The sequence below is a fragment of the Miniopterus natalensis genome, chromosome X (genome assembly GCF_054644295.1).
Source record: "Miniopterus natalensis isolate mMinNat1 chromosome X, mMinNat1.hap1, whole genome shotgun sequence".
NCBI classification, from domain to species: domain Eukaryota; kingdom Metazoa; phylum Chordata; class Mammalia; order Chiroptera; family Miniopteridae; genus Miniopterus; species Miniopterus natalensis.
In genome coordinates, this window is record NC_142103.1 from 65238994 (window position 1) to 65259686 (window position 20693).

Consider the following 20693-nt stretch of genomic DNA (forward strand, 5'->3'; position numbering starts at 1 on the left):
AACATTATAATGGAGCTGAAAAATTCCCATCATCTAGTGACATCATAGTCATTATAACATCATAGTGCAATGCACTATTCATGTGTTTGTGGTGATGCTGGTGTAAACTACTACACTGCCACTCATATTGTACATACAATTATGTATAATATGTAATATTTCATAATGATAATAAATGACTATGTTATGGGTTTATGTAATTACTGTACTATACTTTTTATCATCATTTTAGAGTGTGTTCTTTCTACTTATAAGAAAAGTTTGTTGTGAAACAGTATGTCATGTTACGCCAGCAGCAGCCTCTTACATCTCATGTTTACTGCCTCTCTTGATTGCATCATTTTCTTTTGTGCTTGATTTAATCTCATGTTGTTTTGTACAGTAACATGCTGTACAGGTTTGTACCTAGGAGCAATAGGCTAGACCATATAACCTAGGTGTGTAGCAGGCTATATCATTTAGGTTTGTTTAAGTGCACTCTATGATGTTTGCACAACAACAAATTCGCCTACTATGCACTTCTTAGAAGGTATACCCATCACTGAGTGGCCCATGACTATATAGATAGAGAAAGAGCTAGAGACAGAGAGATAGATTCTGTTTCTCTGGAGAAGCCTAACTAATACACCCTCCCAGGAATGTCTTAACCCTTACCTCTAGCTCCAGTTGTCCCCTCAAAGTCCACACCACCTCCACATTGCTGATTCCAGGGCCCACTTCTCTCCCCCATCTTACTATATATCTCAGCACCACCTTACACTCTGAAACATTCCTTCCTTTTTAAAACTTTCTACTCTTTTGGCCCTCAGGTTCCCTCTACCCTGGCTCTTTTACTTGTCTCTGGCAATACCTCAGGCTCTTCCAAGGCTCCTCTCTTTTTGCTTGCCTCTTAAGTGCTGGTGTCCTAGTATCTCACCGGTGTGGGCCTGACCTTGCTCCTCAACTTGCTTCCAACCACACAGGCAGACATATGTCCCCTTAAATGATTCCTGGGAAGGCAGGGTGGTCAACCCAACAACCCTAATATGGGTTGGGGCACTTGTGTGTTGAGAAACAATTCTCTATGACTATCTCAGTTTCTTCGTGTTCCAAGTTAAAGCCAAGTTAAGAATGTTGGTATAAGGAGACATTCCCAGATAGTAAGGCTTACAGAAGTCTCCCTCCCTGTAGCCAGTTTAGAGTAGTAAAGAGATTGGCTTGCATGCCAGGGCAATTGCTCTCTTTAGACGGGAGAATAGGCTGGTCACTAGCAGCACTATAGAAGATGAGAGTTCCTAAAATTTGGGATTCCTCTCCTGTGATGTACCCTCTTGCATGTGCAGATACCATCTGGCCCCCTATTGGTCAAACAAGTTCACAGGGCCAGACCACATTCAAGAAGAGGGGGACAGACTCCACCTCTTGATGTGGGTATGCAAGGTCACATTGTAAAAGAGCATGTCACCCTGTGGAGACTGGGGTTCAGGGAATAGTTCCAAGATTTTGCCCTGGCTGTAGCTTTTGCTGTGAACAATAAACAGTCTTTCTGTCAGTGTCAGAGTGTATCAACAGGTTAAATTTTTTAGCTTGCTAGTATAGGAAAATCTTAGACCCTCCAAAGCTGCAGACAGAATAGGGAGGAACACCTTTCTTGCAGGGTGAAGATGGTTTGGGCATGGATTCCCAGCTGAGTGGGGGGGTGGGGCTAAGAAGGGGGCATTACTTTTTTGGGCCAGATACCAAGAGCAGTGTTTGGGTGCTCTGTTGCTGCATCAAAAAACAAATGATAAACCTCCCTAAAACCTAGTAACTTAATACAGCAATTTATTATTTTTTCAAAAATCTGGAATGAATCACCAGCTTCACATGGTATTGGCTGGGCCTCTGGAATAGCTGGAAGGCCTGAAATGGCTTCACTCACATGGCTGGCTATTAGTGCTAGTTGCTAGCTAAGGAACTTAGCTGGGGCTAGTGACTGGGAGCCTTGTTTCTCATCCTCTCCATGTGGGCCTCTCCATGTGGCTGGGGGATATTACTGAAGCTATCTGTAGAGGTACCCTCTACCACAGAGGGACCATATATAAGTATTTCTCCAAGTGCAGTGAGCGCTGCCAGCATCAGAATCCAGGATAAAGTCCAAACTTCTTAGTCTAGCATTCCAGATGCTCTATGTCTTGGCCCTGCTAGCCTTTAGTTGATCTCCTCACTTTTCTTGTGTGACTCTCTGTTCCAGAAACAATACATTTCTTGGAGTTCTCTTTCACATAAGTCATTTTACTGACTCCATACTTTAGTTCATAACTGTTCCTTCTTCCTGAAACAACTTGACTTTTTCACCTATTCAAAGACTTACTCATCCTTTAAGATTCTGCTTTGTGTCACCTTTTCTAAGAAGTCATCTTAACCCCCCCTTCTCTCAATGATTGGGCTGGGTGTTTCCACAGTCAGTGTGTCTGCACCCATCACAGCACTTACCAAACTGTAATGTCATTGTTAATTTGTCTGTCTTCTTCACTTGACTGGGAACTTCTTAGACAGGGATATGTCAGATTCTCTTTCCTGTAAGTCTTAAGTTTGCTTAACTGAATTGAAAGTCTGATAGTATCTTGGTGAATTCCTCTTTGGCCTAATCCTCCTTGAAGAATATGGTACTTCAAGCATGTTTAAAATTCACCATTTTCTTTCTGACAAATCTCAAGGCAGCTAAGATGCTTGAAGCTCCTTGTAACAAGGTGCTTGACTAAAAGTGGGTGTCTTAGTCTGCTCGGGGTGCCATAACAAAATACCAAAGACTGGATGGTTTAAACAATAAACATTTATTTTCTTCCAGTTCTGGAGGTTATAAGATTCTGGCAAGGTTTGGTGAGAGCCCTCTTCCTGGCTTGCAGACAGCTACCTTCTCACTGTGTCTTCACATGGTCTTTCCTCCATGCCTGCTTGTGGAGAGAGTGAAACCAATCTCTCTGGTGTCTCTTCTTATATAAAGTCACTAATCCCATCAGACCAAGGGCCTGTCCTAATGACCTAATCACCACCTAAAGACCTCATCTCTAATTATCATCCGTTGAGGGTTAGAGCTTCAACATATGAATTTGAGGAGGAGAGGCACAAACATTCAGTGTATAATAATGGGTTAAACATTTGACTTAACAATTTTAGAAAACCAAAACCCTGCAGGAGGTAGGTCTCGAGTGTGTCTAGAGATTTCCCCTTCTTTCCTCTCAGCCCTCCTCCTCCTGTTGCCCTTTCACCCTAGGCTCACCTCCTCTTGTGTGTAATATGACTGCTGGGGCTCCAGGCATCACATGTCAAGGTTCAATTTGAAGTTACTAAGCTGGTAGGGCAAGATAGGTCTGGGATGGGAAGTAGGAACTTCATGTCCCCAGGTCTACCTTTTATCAGGGTCACAGGTCTGCTGTCCATACCTAAGGTAATCATAGGTGAAGGGGCTTAGTCGTTATTTCCAACAAAATCTGATGTGAGTTGACAAAAGGTGACATGTTGGATAAGTGAGCCCTAGCAAAATGAACAGGGACATAAGTTTAGTCCAGGATCAGATAGTGGCTGGATTTTCATAGCATTGATTAACATCAGTTAAATGTTATTCTTAATATAAACCAAGGGCAGAAGTTCCGAGGGTAGCATTAGAACACTTGGTTGCCCTACGGGTGGCGGGAGGTGGGTTTTGTGAGAGAGAGGGGGGAACGGAGTGGGATGGAATTGCTAAAATGTATGGAATTGATCCCTCTTGGAGATGTCAAGACCAGGGATGCCAGGGGCTTGAGCTTCCCCACCCCAAAACTTTTCTGGGAAGAAAAATTGAGAGAAGATAAATCATTTTTTTAAAAATATATTTTTATCGATTCCAAAGAGAGGAAGGAAGGGGGAGAGGGAGAGAGAGATAGAAACATCAATGATGCGAGTCATTCATTGGCTGCCTCCTGCACGCCCCCTACTGGGGATCGAGCCAGAAACCCAGGCATGTGCCTTGACCGGGAATCAAACCGGGATCTCCTGGGTCATAGGTCCATGCTCAACCGCTGAGCCACGGCCAGCGGGGTGAAACAAATTATTTTTCATCTTTGAATTTCCCTGAACTTTTCTTTTTAAACCTGTATCTCCATAGTCATTCCGGTAGTTCCCTGAGCAAAGCACGTTCCGCATCATCCGTTTGTAGATTGCGACCCCAAGTGGCTTGGGTCGTGTCCAAGTTGCTCAAGCCAGAAGGCCTCGGCCCCTAGTTCGGGCTTCACAAGCCAGAGCACAGGTGGGCTTGGGCGGGTGTGAGGGGCGACCAGATGCCTGGCCGATAGCTGCCGGCGCAGCGCCCTCCTGCGAACTCCCCACCTCCACTCCCCCACCCCCCTCCGCGCGCGGCCTTGTGGGTAACGCGGGGCCACCAGGTGACAGCTAATGGCGGCGACTGCCTAAGACGGCGGCAGATAGGGCCTCAGGAGGAGCGCAGCGGTACCTTCCGGGGGCTTCTCGGTTCCCGACTGCGGCTTCCCGGCGGCGGCGGTGGCGGTCTGGGCGCGCCATGGACCGGCAGGCGGCGGCAGCGGGCAGCGAGGGCGCCGGGGGCTCGGGCCCGGTGTCGGCTGGGGGCTGGAGGGCCCCTCGGGTCACGGGGGGCCCGGCCACCGGCTCCCAGCAGCCCAGCGTGGAAACCCTGGAAAGGTAAGCGGGGCCTGGCCCGCTGAGGCACTGACTCCCGAGGGCCCCTCGTGAGCCCCGGTCGTCCCCTCCGCGCGCGCCGGTCTGAGATCGGCGTGCACCGTCCCCCTCCTTGGTCTCTTACTCCGTCCACCCGGAGGCTCCAAACCACTTCCGAACACCCTGGGCCCCTCACAGGCTCACTTCCGCCTGTGCGCAGGAGCTCCCTGCACCCCTGAGGGGCTTTGCAGCTGTCAAACCATTTCCAGTGACCCTCCTACTGCTCCTAGGCTGGCCTTGCTCCAGCCACAAATCACTGGGGAGGACATTTCACCGGGCTCTCCTCTTGTAGAGTGAACTTGCTTCATGTGGTATAAAGACCATCATACTTCAGCAGCACCATGCTCGGGGTCTTTGATGTTGGGGTTAGGAGTGGGAACTTAGGGTGTCGGAGCTGGTTTACATGGAGGCAAAGATACCCTGATTTGAAAAATTGGAATGGAAAATGTCCAAACTGCTTCTGATAGACAACACACAATCGTTTACTTTCAGTTCTCCACACTTGGAAGGAACCAGTTCGATGTTTCCGTGAACACATGAGCCTACAGCTTCTTACACAGTTTAACTAGTAAGGCCACCTTAATGCCCCCAATGCAAGGGATGGGTTATCCCACCTCCAGAATATCCAGTATTCCCACATCTTGGCTATTTCACTGACACCAGAGTGCAGTTAGGCAAGAGAGACCGCTCCATCAGGTTCAGATGTCCATTCTTGCTTGGCTTAGTCACACTACTGAGCTGAACTTTGGGGAGTTTCCAAAGGCATGGGAACAAGAAATACTCTGTTTCTACCCCAGTGTAATTACCCCAGTATACTTTAGTAAGTTAATCACCCAAGTAGTCAGCTTCACTGAAAATGGAACACAGCTAAGACTACTTGGAATGGTGAGGATTTTACTCATTGTGGATACTTTGCAATATTTGAGGGGTTGGAGAGTCAGAGAATATTTGCTCTCTTACCATCTAGTGGAAAAGACAAACCAGCAGTTTAAGTTGAATGTAAGTGCTAAGGTAGGGTGAACATGGAAACACTCTGGGTGGGGTATGTGTGGGAATCATCTGAGAAGCTTTTTAAAGAACTCCACACAGCAAGGCCCCACTCCTGAGGCTTCTGATTCAGGAGGTTTGGGGGGAGGCCCAGAAGTTAGTAGTTTCTAAAAAGCTCACAGCCTCAGTTGTGATCTACTACATTGTGAGTACACAGAGGTGGAGTACTTGATTTATTTGTTAGTGGTGGGGGGATTGGCAAGTATAGTCAGTAAGCGAGGGCCTTCTGAGGTAGCTGACATTTGAACTGAATGGTGAAGAATGAGAAGTTAGGGAACAGGGTAGGGAAGGCTTTGGGGCATTGAAGTGGAATGTATAATCATGTAGGTGTTACTGGATGTGGCAAACTGGTAAGGGAAAAGACTTGCGGAAAGGCAGGGGCCAGATCTTGAAGGGGCCTCTGTGCCTTCCTACGGCATTATGCATTTATCCTCTGGACCAATGCTTCTTGGGGCATGGTTCTATACAACCTGGCACAGAATCACCTCCAGTGCTTAATTCAAATGCAGATTCTTGGGTCCCACCCTAAATCTAGTCCATCCACCTCGGGTGGAGCCTGTAATTCTGCATTTTTAACAACCACCTTTGCTACATGTAGGGTGGGCCATTTGGTCTCTTTTGCCCAGGATGTTACTGGTTTACCAGCTGGGCCAGTTTAATTATTAATAGTGTTCTCCTTCAACTCACAGTAGTGATTTGGCTTGGACGAGAAATTATATGGTTACCCTGGCTGTGGGGACAGCAAAAGGATTTCCATCAGGTGAACTACAGGATGGGACTGACATTTGAGAATGATTGCTTTGCAGTAATGTGGTGAACGGACTGGTTGCTTTGCAGTAATGTTGCTTTGCGAACGGACTGGAAGTGGGGAGTCTTATTTTTAGCACACTATGGAAATGCTAATCACTCATTTCTTCTGCAAATAGGTATGCCTACTCTGTGTCAGGCACTGTGTTGGGCTGAGGGTACAACAGGAAACAGACACAAATTCCTGCCCTTGAGGAATGTATGTTTGGTGAGAGAAACAAAAAAATAAGTGAAATGTGTTATTTACTGGATGGTGATAAGTGCTAGAGGAGAAAAGTAAGTTGGGAAAGGGATGGGAAGTGTTGGGAGTATGCACTTGGGGAGTGGTTGGAATTTTATGTAAGGTGGTCACAGAAAGCCTAGCTGAGAAAGTGACATTTGAATAATGTCCCTAAAGAGGTGAGGGATCCAGTCATACAGATATCTGGGACAGTTGCATTCTAGGCAGAGGCCTGTGCACCCTGAGGTGGGAATGTGATCGAAGTGTTCAAGGGTCAGGAAGGAGACCAGTGCCACTAGCGGGGAGGGAGCTAGGGAGAGAGCAGTAGGGGACGAGTGGCAGAGAGGTCATAGGGGCAGATGGTAGAGAGTCATGAGGAGTCATTGGAGGTTTTGGAGCAGAGAAATGGCATAATCTGATGTAGATTTCAGTAAGATCTCCATGACTGCTGTGTGGACAACAGACCAAAAGGAGAAGGGGTTGAAGCATAGAGACTAGCAAGTCGGAGGCTACTGCAGTCATCCAAGTGAGAGGGGATGATGGCTTAGACCAGTGGGGTTGGGGGAGGGTGGGAATGACAAATGATCAGATTCTGGATATAATTTGAAGAAAAGGTCCAGGGTAGAGCAATAAGGTTTGCTGATTATTGGTTGTTGGGTAAGATAGAAGAAGAATCCAGGACAATCCCAAGGTTTCTGGCTTGTAGGAAGTGGTGTTGCTGAGATGGAGAAGTCTCTAAGTGAAACAGTTTTAGGAGATTGGCAGGCTCTCAGCTCTGGATATATCAGTTATGAGATGCAAGTTGTATGTCCTGGGGGCAGTTGGTTTATATGAGCCTGGAGTTCAGAGGTGGTATCTGGGCTTCAGACCTCAGTTTGGGAGTTGAAGCATAGAGATGGGGCTTAAATTCATGAGGCAGGAGGAGAACACAGAAGAATGATGGCTGTCTGGAAAAGGAAACTGGAATAGGAATTGAGCAAGGTGCATTCTCATGATATCAGATATGAGAGTGAAGTGAGGGTGGATGGGTTCTAATGTAAACCCCAGCTTTCAGGACTTAGGGACCTGGGTAACTGTCTGTGCTTTCCCCTAATTTTGAAAACATGGGGCTGATGCTGGTTTAGAAAGATTGATTTGACAGAGTCTCTGGAACTGTTTAGTGGAGCTGTCTCCTAGGATTATAGGCATCCACTTCTAGAAGGAGAGTCCAGGTTGGAGAAACAAGGCTGGGAGGCACCAAGTGGTTATACCAGGCATGTGGAGGGAAATTTCACAGACTAAAGAGAAGAGGTTGGGGAGAGGAGACATGGCCTCCTTTCTCAGGTCTATCATTCACAGTTCTGATTCACACTCTTAAGAGTGACCTTAAGAGTGGAACCTGGCTCTCTGGCTGTGGCTCAGCCTCACCCTGTGGACTGTGGGACACTCTCCTGTCTTCCTAATATAGTACTTTTCTTAATGATGTCAAATCTGTGGTTCTGCAAGAGGATGTGGCTTGTTCAAGATAATTGAACTAGCAAGTGACAGAAATAGGAGTTGAATCCAGGTCTACCCTCCCACTAAACCATGCTGTTGTAACTTTGTTGGCCAGTACACTTTTGCTTGCAGGTCACAAAAACACAAATCATTTTAGCTTAAGCCAAAAAGAAACTGTCTTGGTGCACATCACTGCTGCAGATGAGGATAAATGGCCATGGGCACATTTGGTTCTAGAGTTGCAATGCTGTCAGGGCCCCCCTACATCTGTGGTGTTTTTTTTTTCTTGTCTTACTCTTTATCTCTGTGGGTTCCTCAAGGTGGTGAGGGTAGGGAGCAGCCTTTAATGGGCTTGGGTGGATCCAGGATCTAAGAGAAAAGCTTGGGATTGGCCCAGCCTGTGTCACTTCCCTACAAGTGGGGGCAGGAGGAGCAAGGGGTCAGCTACTCTCCTTTTCCCTCCCCTCTGGAGGCCTATGAAGCTGTGGAGGTTGTTCCCCACAGTAGAGAGAAGTGCCCTTATCAGAAGAAGGGGGAAAGGGTGCTGGGTAGATGGTAACAACAGGTCACCCATGGTGGGTAAACAGGCGGGTTTCTACTGTTAGATTTGCAATCAGGGGTAGGTGCTAGCAGAGAAAAAGGCTACATGATAAGAAAAGTATTCTGTAACTGGGCAATAAAAGGAGACTAAAATCCCTCCCTTTCCCCTCCTTCTTCTTATTAGTTAGAAATTGTGGTAAGTGAATTATTGATGTATCATAGGAATATCTGCCCATTCAGGGAATGTTTTTACTTATATTTTCAGTTCCACAGATAACCACTGAGCGATCTTGGTCAGAGATTGAAATTTAGATCACTAATAGAGAACACCAAATATCTTTATTTTACTATTTAGGTTATTTTACATACTGCCTAGGGAATCTAGGTTTTTCTATCCTTCCAATACATGAGTGTGGGTTTAATTAGTGATGAGATTTTTAAAGGTCTGGAACATTGTTTACAGTGAAAACTTCCTGCAAGGTAAATTTTCATAAGCATGTTTTGCCCTTTGCTTGATTTATTTTGTGCTTTGACCAATTGATAGAGAAACCTGGGCCCTAGGGGCAATTCTTTCTATGCCTAGTTTGCTTATGTGGTTCTTGAAGTCAGGAGTGCACAGCCCAAACACTTACTAGTCATGTGACCTTGGTCATGTGACCTCAGTTTTCTCATCTTTAAGATGGGTCACTGTGAAGCTGGGGTGAGGCTGTGTGTAGAAATGTGTTGAATACTTTAGAGCACCATACAAGTGGAAGGTGCCATTTTCATTGCATTGTAGTATTTTCATATAAAGCAGTGGCTAGCATCTGTAGTGCTGGCCTCTGCTTTGCCCTCCAGCTCAGTGAGTGTGCCACTATTAGTTGTGCCATGTTCTGGCAGGATAGCCCTAATGGAGCTGAAGACAGGCCTGCCACTTTCTGACCAGGCACGTCCCCTCTGTGCCTCAATTATCTCATCTCAGAAACAAGTTGGCAATTCCTGTTCTGTCTTCTTACGACACCATAGTTGTGAGGCTCTGAGATAATAAGGACTGGAAGAACCTTTTGTAACTCATTAAAGCACTTATAGAAATGTAAGAGCCCGGCCGGGCGTGGCTCAGCGATTGAGCGTCGACCTAGGATCCAGGCGATCGGGGTTCGATTCCCGGTCAGGGCACATGCCCGGGTTGTGGGCCAGGCAGCCGATCAATGACTCTCTCATCATTGATGTTTCTATCTCTCTCTCCCTCTCCTTTCCTCTCTCTGAACTCAATAAAGATATATTTAAAAAGAAATGTAAGAAAGCATTATTACTAGACACAGTATGTCATTTTTCTATTCTGTTCCTTTTAAAATCACATAATCAACTTTGCTCCATTAAGAGCCACTTTGATTTATTCAAAATTACATTATTTTCTAGATTTAAAACTACCAACATGAAATCGATTGGATGTTTGAAAAGCGTATGCTGTAAGACAAATATTTCACTTTAGAATTAATTTTCTGTATATGGCACATTAAGAATATCCATTCTGAATATAGGGGTTGGCAAAGTAGGTTTACAGTTGTGAATATGAAAAAGTTTATTCTTGTATTATTATTTATTAATTATTGTATTATTTTCTATATGAACAACTGTAAACCTACATTTGCCCACGCCTCTAATTGTAAGAGTAAAATCCCATTAAATGATAGGGAATAACTTGCTTAGATTCTTAAACTTAAAAATAAATTTTTGATTCATTTAAAATCAAACTGGAAGATAATCTTACTTTATAGTTGTTAATCAGTATTTCATTTCTTATATTAAATGTAAAGGTAACAAAATAGTCTAATAAAAGTTTGTCTGAAAAAAGAAATGTACATATATCCCCAGTCAGTGCTCATTTTTCTCACCAAGAACCTATGTCTTAAAGTATTTTAATCACATTCTTTCTTTTAGTCCTACAGGATCACATGTTGAATGGTGTAAACAGCTTATAGCTGCTACAATTTCTAGTCAGATTTCAGGGTCAGTGACATCAGAAAATGTATCCAGAGATTACAAGGTAAGCAGCATTGAGTCCTTAATTCATTTTCAATATGCTAAGTAGCCAAGAAGCTTTGCAATTTTAATTCATGTGAGACTTTGGCCCCTTGTTGCTGGATGACCATTTGCTCAGAAACAAGGCTGAAAGGTTCTCTGTTGTTAGACCTGAAAAGAGAAATCTTACCAAGATCTAGTATATGTGGTCATAATTTTGAAATTGAGAAGAAAAGCTGTGTTTAGATTATAATCATTCTTAAAAATCCAGTTTCATTTTACGATTCAATATATATTATATATTCCTTTTTTATTTTATTATAATAAATACCTATCTCTTCTTTGTTAATATTCTGAATTTCAGTAAACGTCTGATGTGCAGTATTTCTCTAATGTCACAATTTTTTTCTGTATTCAGATACTACCCGTGGGTATTCAGCATTAATACGTGATAAGAGAATGTAAAAATTTTGCAAAATCTCAAGAATATTGTATGGGCAGCCTGATTTTTTTAGTTCTTAATGAAATAAGAAATATCTTTTTTACTTTTAAAGTTGGATTTCCTGCTCATTCTAAAGAATGATAAGCTCCTTGCCAACAGAGAGGGGCTGGGGCTCTTTTACTCAACACTGCTTCCCTAGCATGATCCTGGAACTTAGCAGGTGCTCATTAAATACTTGTTGAATCAATTAACAAATAAAAAACTTGGGTGGTCCATCTTTTAGGTTAAAGATTAATGTTGTTTTAATGTAAATAAACTATTAACAGGTACATTAAATGAAACCATGTTCACATTTCAGGTCATGTTTGCTTGAATTGAGGTTTCCGAAGTTTATTATAGTAATTTTTGCCTGCTAATAAGAGATAATTGATTTTCACAAGTATGTGCGAATTACATTTCGTATTCCAGACTACCCTCAGTCAACAGTTTCTCAAAATCATGGTCCTTGCCAGGCATCAAATCTTACAAACAATTCAAGAGCTACAATAAAGATCCTAATTCATTCATAATAACTGCTCCTTGTTTAAGGACACAGCTCAGTTCCTCTTTAGCTCATAATATAACAAGTGCAAAGATTGGCTCAAGAGGCTATGTAATTGAAATTTGCCTTTCATGCTGTATTTGCTTCCTACAAGCTGTCGGATGATTTTGATTACACCTGCCAAAGGAAAGCATGGTTGTGGATTAGTAGAAATTGGATAATGTGCCCAGCCAGAAGAATGACAGTATATTCCTTAATAGGTTTCCCTGCTATTTGTTTTTTGTGTTTTCCCACATAGGAGCAGCTGGGGCTCCTGGCCTTCAAAACCCCGCTGGGCAAATATGCCATCTCCTGGTGGGAGAAACATCAGCTGAATCACCAATGCCTGAGTGGCTGGTCATTGAGCAGCTGCTGACCCCACTCATCCGGGTCACCCTATTGCCCCCACTTTAGCTGAGAAACTGCCCTGCTAAGTGGAGAGGCTCAAGGACCTATATTAGCAGAGAGTGATTTTCTGTACGGACAATTATGATTTAATTGTAATGTTTTCATTTGGTTGAATATTTGTTAGTGCTGTGTGGGTTCTGTAAAAGAGTGAATGTTGACTGTGTGCATAGCTTTCTAACCTCTACACTAATAGATCAGACTGAGTCTGTACTTTAACACAAAGCAACTAAAAGGTCTTTTTTTTCCAATTTTAGTTTATTCACAAATTTTGTGTGGCAGAGTTGGCTTATGTTGGAATGATTTAACAGATGGTATTCATAAAAAACTAAGGCTTTTATATATTTTGCAAATTGAATTTTAAGTACATACATCAGATCATAATTACAGCCTTTCATGAATGATTGTAAAACAGTATGTCTTATAATTATCTTTATTATATTTGCGCTATAGCCAAATCTGCAAAGTTGCCCTTAAAAATTATTATTCAGAAGTTATATTTTTTCCAAGGAGCAAGATTTTAAAAAATAGTAATAAATAGTTTTTATTCTAAATCACAAGGATAATTTTACATGCTACTTATAAAGTAGTTCTTAAAATCAGAGTAACCAAGATGGGCCTTTGAGACACCTCTCGCCCAGGAACCATTGCATGGGGTTTTCCCTAAAGGTCCAGAAACAATTGCTTGAGAATTTAATTTGTAGCCATCAGTCAGTAATATTTGAGATTGTCATTGTGCAAATGTCTTAGTTAAAATACACATTCAGTTTGGGGGTTCATTTATTATAGGTTAAACTCAAGGTTTGTAATTAAGTGGGAGCAATGTTAATATGAAGCAGAGCACTTGTATCTTGATTTGAAATGCTGACTGTCTTCTGAGTGGTAGGCTGCTGAGAGTGGTTGGCTGCTGAGAGTGGTTCTACATCATCATCAACCTTCTCGCACGTACAGGGCTCTATGATTTTGACATATCATCCTTTTAAGCCTTAAAATAACCCAGTGATGTAGCTTTTATTATAATCATTGTTTAACAGATGAGGTAACCAAGCCTCAGAGAGGTTACTTGACTTGCTTAGTATCATACAGTCAGAACTGGAATTTGAACCCAAGTGATCCTATTGAGGAACTAGAGTGAGTTTTAAAATTTGTCCCACCCCCCAGCCCACTGTTTTTCAAAATGTGGCCCTTGGGTCTTCTCACATCAGCACTTGCTGGGGTGCCTGCAAAAATGAAGCTTCCTTAGACTCCATCCTGTTCTGTGAATCAGAATCTCTGAGGTCAGGGTTCTCACAATAAAATCTGAAAAGCTAGGTTTCTGAGGTTAATATTTGTTGAAATTGGTGATGGGATCATACGTTTCTGGTACATGTCCACAAATCTGAATAATTAGCAACTCATGTTGGATTTTGGAGATGATTGTTTTATTATTTACTCATATCATAAATTGACAGCTCAGGATCAACTCACCCAAAGTGTGGTAAGAATATCACTGGTTTCACATCAGATGAGTTTAGATGGTATGCCCATAAACATTTTTTAACAGTTATATAATTATTTTAATGAGTATTAGAAAAACTAGCATATCAAACTTGTAATTAACAGATGTTATTGCCTAGAGCTAGGCGAATTATGAAAAAAGAGTGGATTCAAAGTCCATATAAAGGGAAATACTAATATTAGTACAGGTGCTATACAGATACAGCAAACCAAACTTGTAGAGGCAATATATGAAATGGCAGAAGTTTGAGAAACATTGTGACCGATGAAAGAGTATATAGCTATTATGTTGATTTGTGGATCCACTAAATTAATAAATGTATGCTTCAATACCAAGGCATCCTGAAAATTTGACTGATAATCAAGACTCCTAGAAGAAATATAATAAATGTTTTGTTTTGTTTTCCCCCCACCCCCACAACTGCTCAATTGCTTTCATTTGTTCTGGGCTAACAGAGTAAAATTCTCTCTTGAATTTGTCAATAAATTTAAGAACAAGATCAGAATGTAATGTTCCATAGATTAGATGAAATAATACAATTAAGAATTGTACTGAAATGTTTTTAGGAACTATTAAAACTGACACAGTTCATCAGTTTCCATTGCTGGGAAAGTAGAACTAGGCCAGGAAGGGGGAACATAATGGAATAGTACTGGTTAGCTTTGTGACCTTGTATAATCAATGACTGTCAGTTTTCTTATCTGTATGGATAAGAGTTTGGATTAGGTTGTAAGTCTCTAAATTTCTCTCTTTCTAGAACATTCTTCAATTCTGTTTTGTCCAAAAGGATTTGATTATGGCCGGCCTTCAGGAAATTAGGACATTGTAATTTCAATGTAATTATCCTCCTTCTTCTGGCTCCATCATCACCGTTATCATGATCACCTCTATGTACTTCTCTTGTTTCTCCTCTCCTCATCCACAGTAGTTAGATCTCTTCTTTAAACATTCTAAAGAAAAAGAATATGGAGAGGGTCCTGTACTAAGTTTAATCATTTAACAGGTTAGTACAGTGATTAAATTCTGGATGCTCAACAAAAATTTCTTGAAGGGCTTTGGAGGGAAGTGGAATGCAGTGTATGAGAAAGGCTTCATTATGCCTGAACTAAGTCTTAGTTAATATTTCTTAAATTGAGTACTGTCTATGAAAAGGGAAGCTTGAGAATGATCTTTCAGAATCCATTGTTGATAGCTTGGCCTCATGATCTGTTTATTAAATCAGAGTTTGGAAACGCAGATGTCTACAGGGGATAGTTAACAAGCTAAGCAGACGTAGGAAGGACCTATGGAAAATTGGAGAGTACAGCATGTCCCCCTAAAACAATTAAATTAGAAAAAGAAAACCACCCTGCTGCCTGTTTAAGTAATAGGCGTTCATTTTGTAACCACTGTAATAGAAAAGTGCTATCCTGTCTCCCAGGGTTACTTATGGGGAAGAATTATTGCTTAAAAAAATCAAGATTTGAGCTTTTGCTTCTAGAAAGATGGAGCAGATGTACTTTTTCTTATTCTTCATGCTAAGTACAACTAGAAACCCTGGATATAATCTATAAAATAAACTTAAGAATTCCCTGAGAGGGAAAATGGCAGCACTGTGAGAAGTGGCAGAGTGCCCCCGCTCCCAGCCACAGACTCTATTTACTCATAAAATACTACGTAGCCAGCTTGGAAAATTCAGAGAAACATACCTGAGTGGATGGAGTGCGAGTAGGGAGCACTGAAGAAACATCATAGAGTCTGGTAAGAGAGGGGGGCACAGGAAGGGGGAGCCCCCCCTGAAGCCTGTGTTGGGCGCCAAGCCCCGATGCTTGGAGGCCGCAAAGCTCCCTCCCCTCGGGAGTGCAGACCCACATCCAAAAGCGGGAATCTCACACCCTGAGTGGAGGAGAGGGGAAGGAGCACCCCGCAGGGAGGACAGAGGGACCCAGTGGAGCAGTGAGTTGGTGAGTCCAAGAGAAGAGGAGGCGCCTTCTTAGGAAACAAAGCTTCTAGTGGCCGGATGCTCAGGGCGCTGACCATAGGAAAGTCTGTCCCAAAGACTTTTTGTTTGGCACCCGAGTAGTAAGAGACCAGAGGACTGCACTGAGCAGCCACACACAGGGACTCTCTGTCTCCCTGTAAGGCATTGTGTTGAGCCCCAGAAAGCACTGAATCTGTGTGGCGAGGGGAAGAGGAGGAGAGCCCTCCAGCTCTGAACTCCTGGCGCAGAGATCTGTGACCAGCCCTGAGGGCGCCCTGGTGGCATGTGGAGCCACCCCAGCTTTGCTGAGACCAGTGGTGTGGGTTGCTGCGTGGAGCTGACTTTGGGTCTTCTCCCACTGAGTGCCTTGGTGTGCAGGCGGCAGGACCTTGCAGGGCAGACTCTTTGCCTATGTGTTGCTTTGTGCGTTTTTGAGTTCTTATTGTGGAACTGGCTCCCACCTTCCCAGCGTGCACTGGGTGGACAGACCAGTGGAGGCTGGGATTGGTGTCTGCTTAGTAGACTGATTGAGGGGCGCTCCTGGTGTGACCATCCAACCAGACCTGGGAAGGGAGGGGGCGGAGCATGCCTGCCTCTCCTATAGCCTGGGAGCACCACTCCCAATAGGAAAAGGGCTGGTCCAGGTCACTGAGGCCCCAGGTACCCCCGAAGAGCACAGTCCTGAAGGGGAAGGGAGAACAGCTCACAGGAGGACATTACAAGAATAAGACTCTCAGGGACTGTTGTTTGGGAACTGGAGGAAAAGCTGAAAACCCCTGCTGGGGGCTGGGCAGGCAAAGGATTCACCAGAATGTTTTTTTAATCGAACCCACTGAGCCCAGGCTGCTGAAATGGCCCATACAGAAAAGGCAACAGGCTGAAATCAATCTGAAGCTGCAGCAGGCCAGAGCTTCGGGAACTAGAATCAGAAGACAGGGTGGAGACTGAGGAGCTGGCTGTGGAGCAGAGACTAACTCCCTCACAGTGAGTGCCTGACAGAAAAACCTCTAAGGGGAGTGATACACTGAGGTACACTAGTGATCCTGCACCCTAAAGACTCTACAGAAGACTGCAAGACCAGGCAATTACAAAGTTGCAAAATAGCTGACAAGAGGAGGTGGCTACGGATCAACCATCTACCTAAGGACACCAGAGCCAAACTTAGACAGCCCCTCACATTGGCTGATACATAAGTACCTCCCAGGAGAACGGAAATCAGCATACAAAACAGAGAGCCTCAGACAACATAAGCTTCCCAAAAGAAACTCACCTGATTGACTATCTTTTTCTCTTCTTTTTTTTTGCTTTTGTTTTGTTTTGTTTTTTGTCTGTTTGTTTGTTTTTTCTTTTTCCCTTAGGAAGAAGAGAAAGGGGGGAAATTTATTTGTTTTTTCTTCTTTTTTAAATTTTATAATAAATTTTTTTTAAAAAATTTTTTAACTAATTTTTTTTTCCTTTTTTTTAATAAAAGCATTTTGTCTTGCTTATCTTGTTTTTAGTTTTGTTTCTCTGTTTTGTTTTGTTTATTTGCTTTGTTTTGTTTTATCCTATCAAAGTCTCCTATCAAGACTTTCTTGATATCCCTGCTTAATGACTGGGACTTTATCATTATAACCAAGTTTACTGGTCTCCTCTATAGTTTCACCCAAATCTCTTACCGGACTGCCTCCCTGCCCAGACTTTATCTCTCTCTCTTCTCTCAATCCATTGGCAGAACTTTTTTTTTTCCTTTTTTCTTTTTCTTCTTTTCTTTCATTCTTTTGTTATCCTCTATTCTGTCTTCTTGTCTTTTTCTTCAATTGTTAGTTTTTCTTATTCTCTTTATTATATTTTTATTTTCTTAATTTTAACTATTATCCTATTCCTGTTCCTTCCTTAATTTTTTTGCTGGCCCTTCTTTTAGAATCTTTTCTTTGCCTCTGTTATCCCCCAGTAGCTTCTCTATTTTTTACATTTTAGTTTATTATTATTTTCTAAATTTTCATCACTATTTGCAACAGTATACATCTCTCTACACGTTACATTTCTTTCTCTTTTTTTTAAGCTTTTTTTTTTTTTTCTGTGTGTGTGTGTGTGTGTGTGTGTTCTCCCTTCACTTTCCAAATTCTATTTTCACTTGGGTTGTTTTCATTGTGACTGTCAAGATATTTTGTAAGATACCCCTTGTTTCCTGGAAGATTGGTTGTATATTGTCATGCCTTGCTGGCAACCCTACAACAGCTTACACGACAAGGTTGGGGCTGAGACACAGTTAGCCAACTTGAAAGGGGAGTCCTCCCAAGGACTGGTCAACAGCGATCTAGACCCCACCACAACAGGAGAACATAACGAAACCATAAAAGTGACACCCACAAAAGGAACACACTAGAGCGAAGAGCTCAGATGAATAAGGAAAACACACCTCTGGGGTACACTGGACCCACAAGACAAAATCCCATCCCACAAGACTGGGAAACAGGAAATATATTTAATATATAGATACAAACATTAAGAACTCCCAAAAAGGGGAGACAAAGAAACAACCCTCAAATTAAAGAAAAGGAAACATCGCCAGAAAGTCTTTGATGAGATGGAGTTAAGCAAGCTATCAGAAACATAGTTCAAAGTATTGATGATAAAGATGTTCAATGAACTTAGAGAGAAAAGCAAGGCAATAGAGGATAAGATCGAGGACTTTAGGGAAAACATGAAAAAAGAGATACATAACATAAACAAAAATCAGACAGAAATAAAGAATGCTGTATCTGATATCAAGAATACACTGGAAGGAATTAAAAGTAGGCTCAATGAAGCAGAGGACAGAATAAGTGACTTAGAAGACAAGGTAGAAAAAACAATCAGAGCAGCAAAAAGAAAAAAACACTTAAAAAGCATGAGGACAGTCTAAGGGAGCTATAGGACAACATGAAGCAAGACAACATTTGCATTATAGGAGTGTCAGAGGGAGAGGAAAGAGCAAGGGATAGAGAACTTGATGTAGGAAATAATGACAGAAAACTTTCCTACGCTGGCGAGGGAGAAAGTCACACAAGTTCAGGCAGCACAGAGGGTTCCAAACAAGAGGGATGCAAAGAGACCGACTCCAAGACAAATAATTGAAGTGGCAAATGTCAAGGACAAAGAGAAAATATTCAGGGCTGCAAGAGAGAGAGAAACAGTGACCTACAAGGGAACTCCCATAAGGCTAACAGCTGATTTCTCAACAGAAACTCTTCAGGCCCGAAGGGAGTGGCATAAAGTTCTCAAAGTAATGAAAAGCAAAAACATGCAACCAAGATTGCTTTATCCAGCAAGGCTGTCATTTAAAATTCAAAGTGAAATAAAGAGCTTCCCAGACAAGAAAAGGCTAAAGGAGTTCAGTAGCACGAAACCAGCATTGCAAGAAGTGCTAAAAGGACTGCTCTAAGAAAAAGAAGGGATAGTGAGAGAAAGGTACATCAGCATAAATGGGGAAAATGGCATTAAATAAGTTGATATCAATAGTAACCTTAAATGTAAACAGAATAAACGGTCCAATCAAAAAGCATAGGGTAGCTGAATGGATAAGAAAACAGGACCCGAAAGGATATATGCACCCCGATGTTCATAGCAGCACAGTTTACAATAGCTAAGATCTGGAAACAGCCCAAGTGCCCATCAGTAGATGAGTGGATTAAAAAGCTGTGGGACATTTACACCATGGAATACTACGTAGCTGTAAAGAAGAAGAATCTCGTACCCTTTGGGACAGTATGGATGGTCCTGGAGAATATTATGCTAAGTGAAATAAGCCAGGCAGCAAAAGAAAAATATCACATGATCTCGCTTGTACATGGAATCTAAAGAACTTAATAAACTGACGAGCAGAATAGATTCAATGACATGGAGGCATAGTTGAGACTGACGAAATGTCAGAGGGTAGGGGGAGAGGGGATGGAGGAGGAGAGAGTAACCAAAGAATTTATATGCATATATGCACAACCCAAGGACACGGACAATGGTGGGGAGAGTGACTGGGGAGGGGGAAGGAATGGGGGGGAAAGGGTCATTGGGGAGAAAAAGGGATATCTGTAATACTTTAAACAAAAATAAAAATTATAATAAAATAAAATAAAATAAAATAAAATAAAATAAAATAAAATAAAATAAAATAAAAATAAAAATCCTCATGACAAAAAAAAAAAAAAGAAAACAGGACCCAAATATATGTCGTCTACAAGAGACCCACCTGAGAGCAAAAGGCTCATAAAGACTAAAAGCGAAGGGATGGAATAAAATATTCCATGCAAATGGAAAGGACAAGAAAGCTGCAGTAGCAATTCTTATTTCTGACAAAAAAGACTTCAAAATAAAGTCCATAACGAGAGACAAAGATGGTCACTACATAATACTAAAAGGATCAATCCAACAGAAGGAAATAACCCTTATAAACATTTATGCACCCAATATAGGAGCACCTAAATATATAAAAAATTTCATGGGGGACTCTAAGGGGGAAATTGACAGCAACCCTATCATAGTGGGGGACTTTAACATCTCACTGTCAGCACTGGACAGATCATCAAGACAAAAAATCAACAGGGAAACACAGACTTTAAATGACTCACTAGACCTAACGGATTTAATTGATATTTACAGAACATTTCACCCCAAAGAAGCACAATACACATTCTTCTCAAGTGCACATGGAACATTCTCAAAAATAGACCACATGTTAGGGCACAAGGCAAGTTTCTATAAATATAAGAGGATTGAAATCATATCAAACATCTTCTCAGATCACAATGCCATGAAACTAGAAATCAACCACTATAAAAAACTCAAAAATATTCAAACACAGGGAGCTAAACAGCACGTTATTAAACAATGAATGGGTTACCAATGAGATCAAGGAAGAAATCAAACACTTAATGGAAAGCAACGAAAATGAACAGTCAAGAATCCAAAATCTATGGGACATGGCGAAAGCAGTCCTGAGAGGAAAATTCATAGCATTACAGGCCTATCTCAAGAAACAAGAAAAAGATCTAATGAACTATCTAACAC

At 42.1% G+C, this 20693-nt stretch overlaps 1 protein-coding gene across 1 annotated transcript in view; it reads left to right on the top strand.

The window, feature by feature from the left end:
• The first annotated feature begins 4516 nt into the window (after positions 1 to 4516).
• The window catches only part of MTMR1 (myotubularin related protein 1), a 78691-nt gene continuing 62514 nt past the window's right edge, over positions 4517 to 20693 (top strand). Inside the window, exons 1-2 of the mRNA XM_016221953.2 lie at positions 4517 to 4656; positions 10703 to 10808. Coding sequence (XP_016077439.2) covers positions 4517 to 4656; positions 10703 to 10808 — 246 coding nt within the window. The remainder of the gene's footprint in view (positions 4657 to 10702; positions 10809 to 20693) is intronic.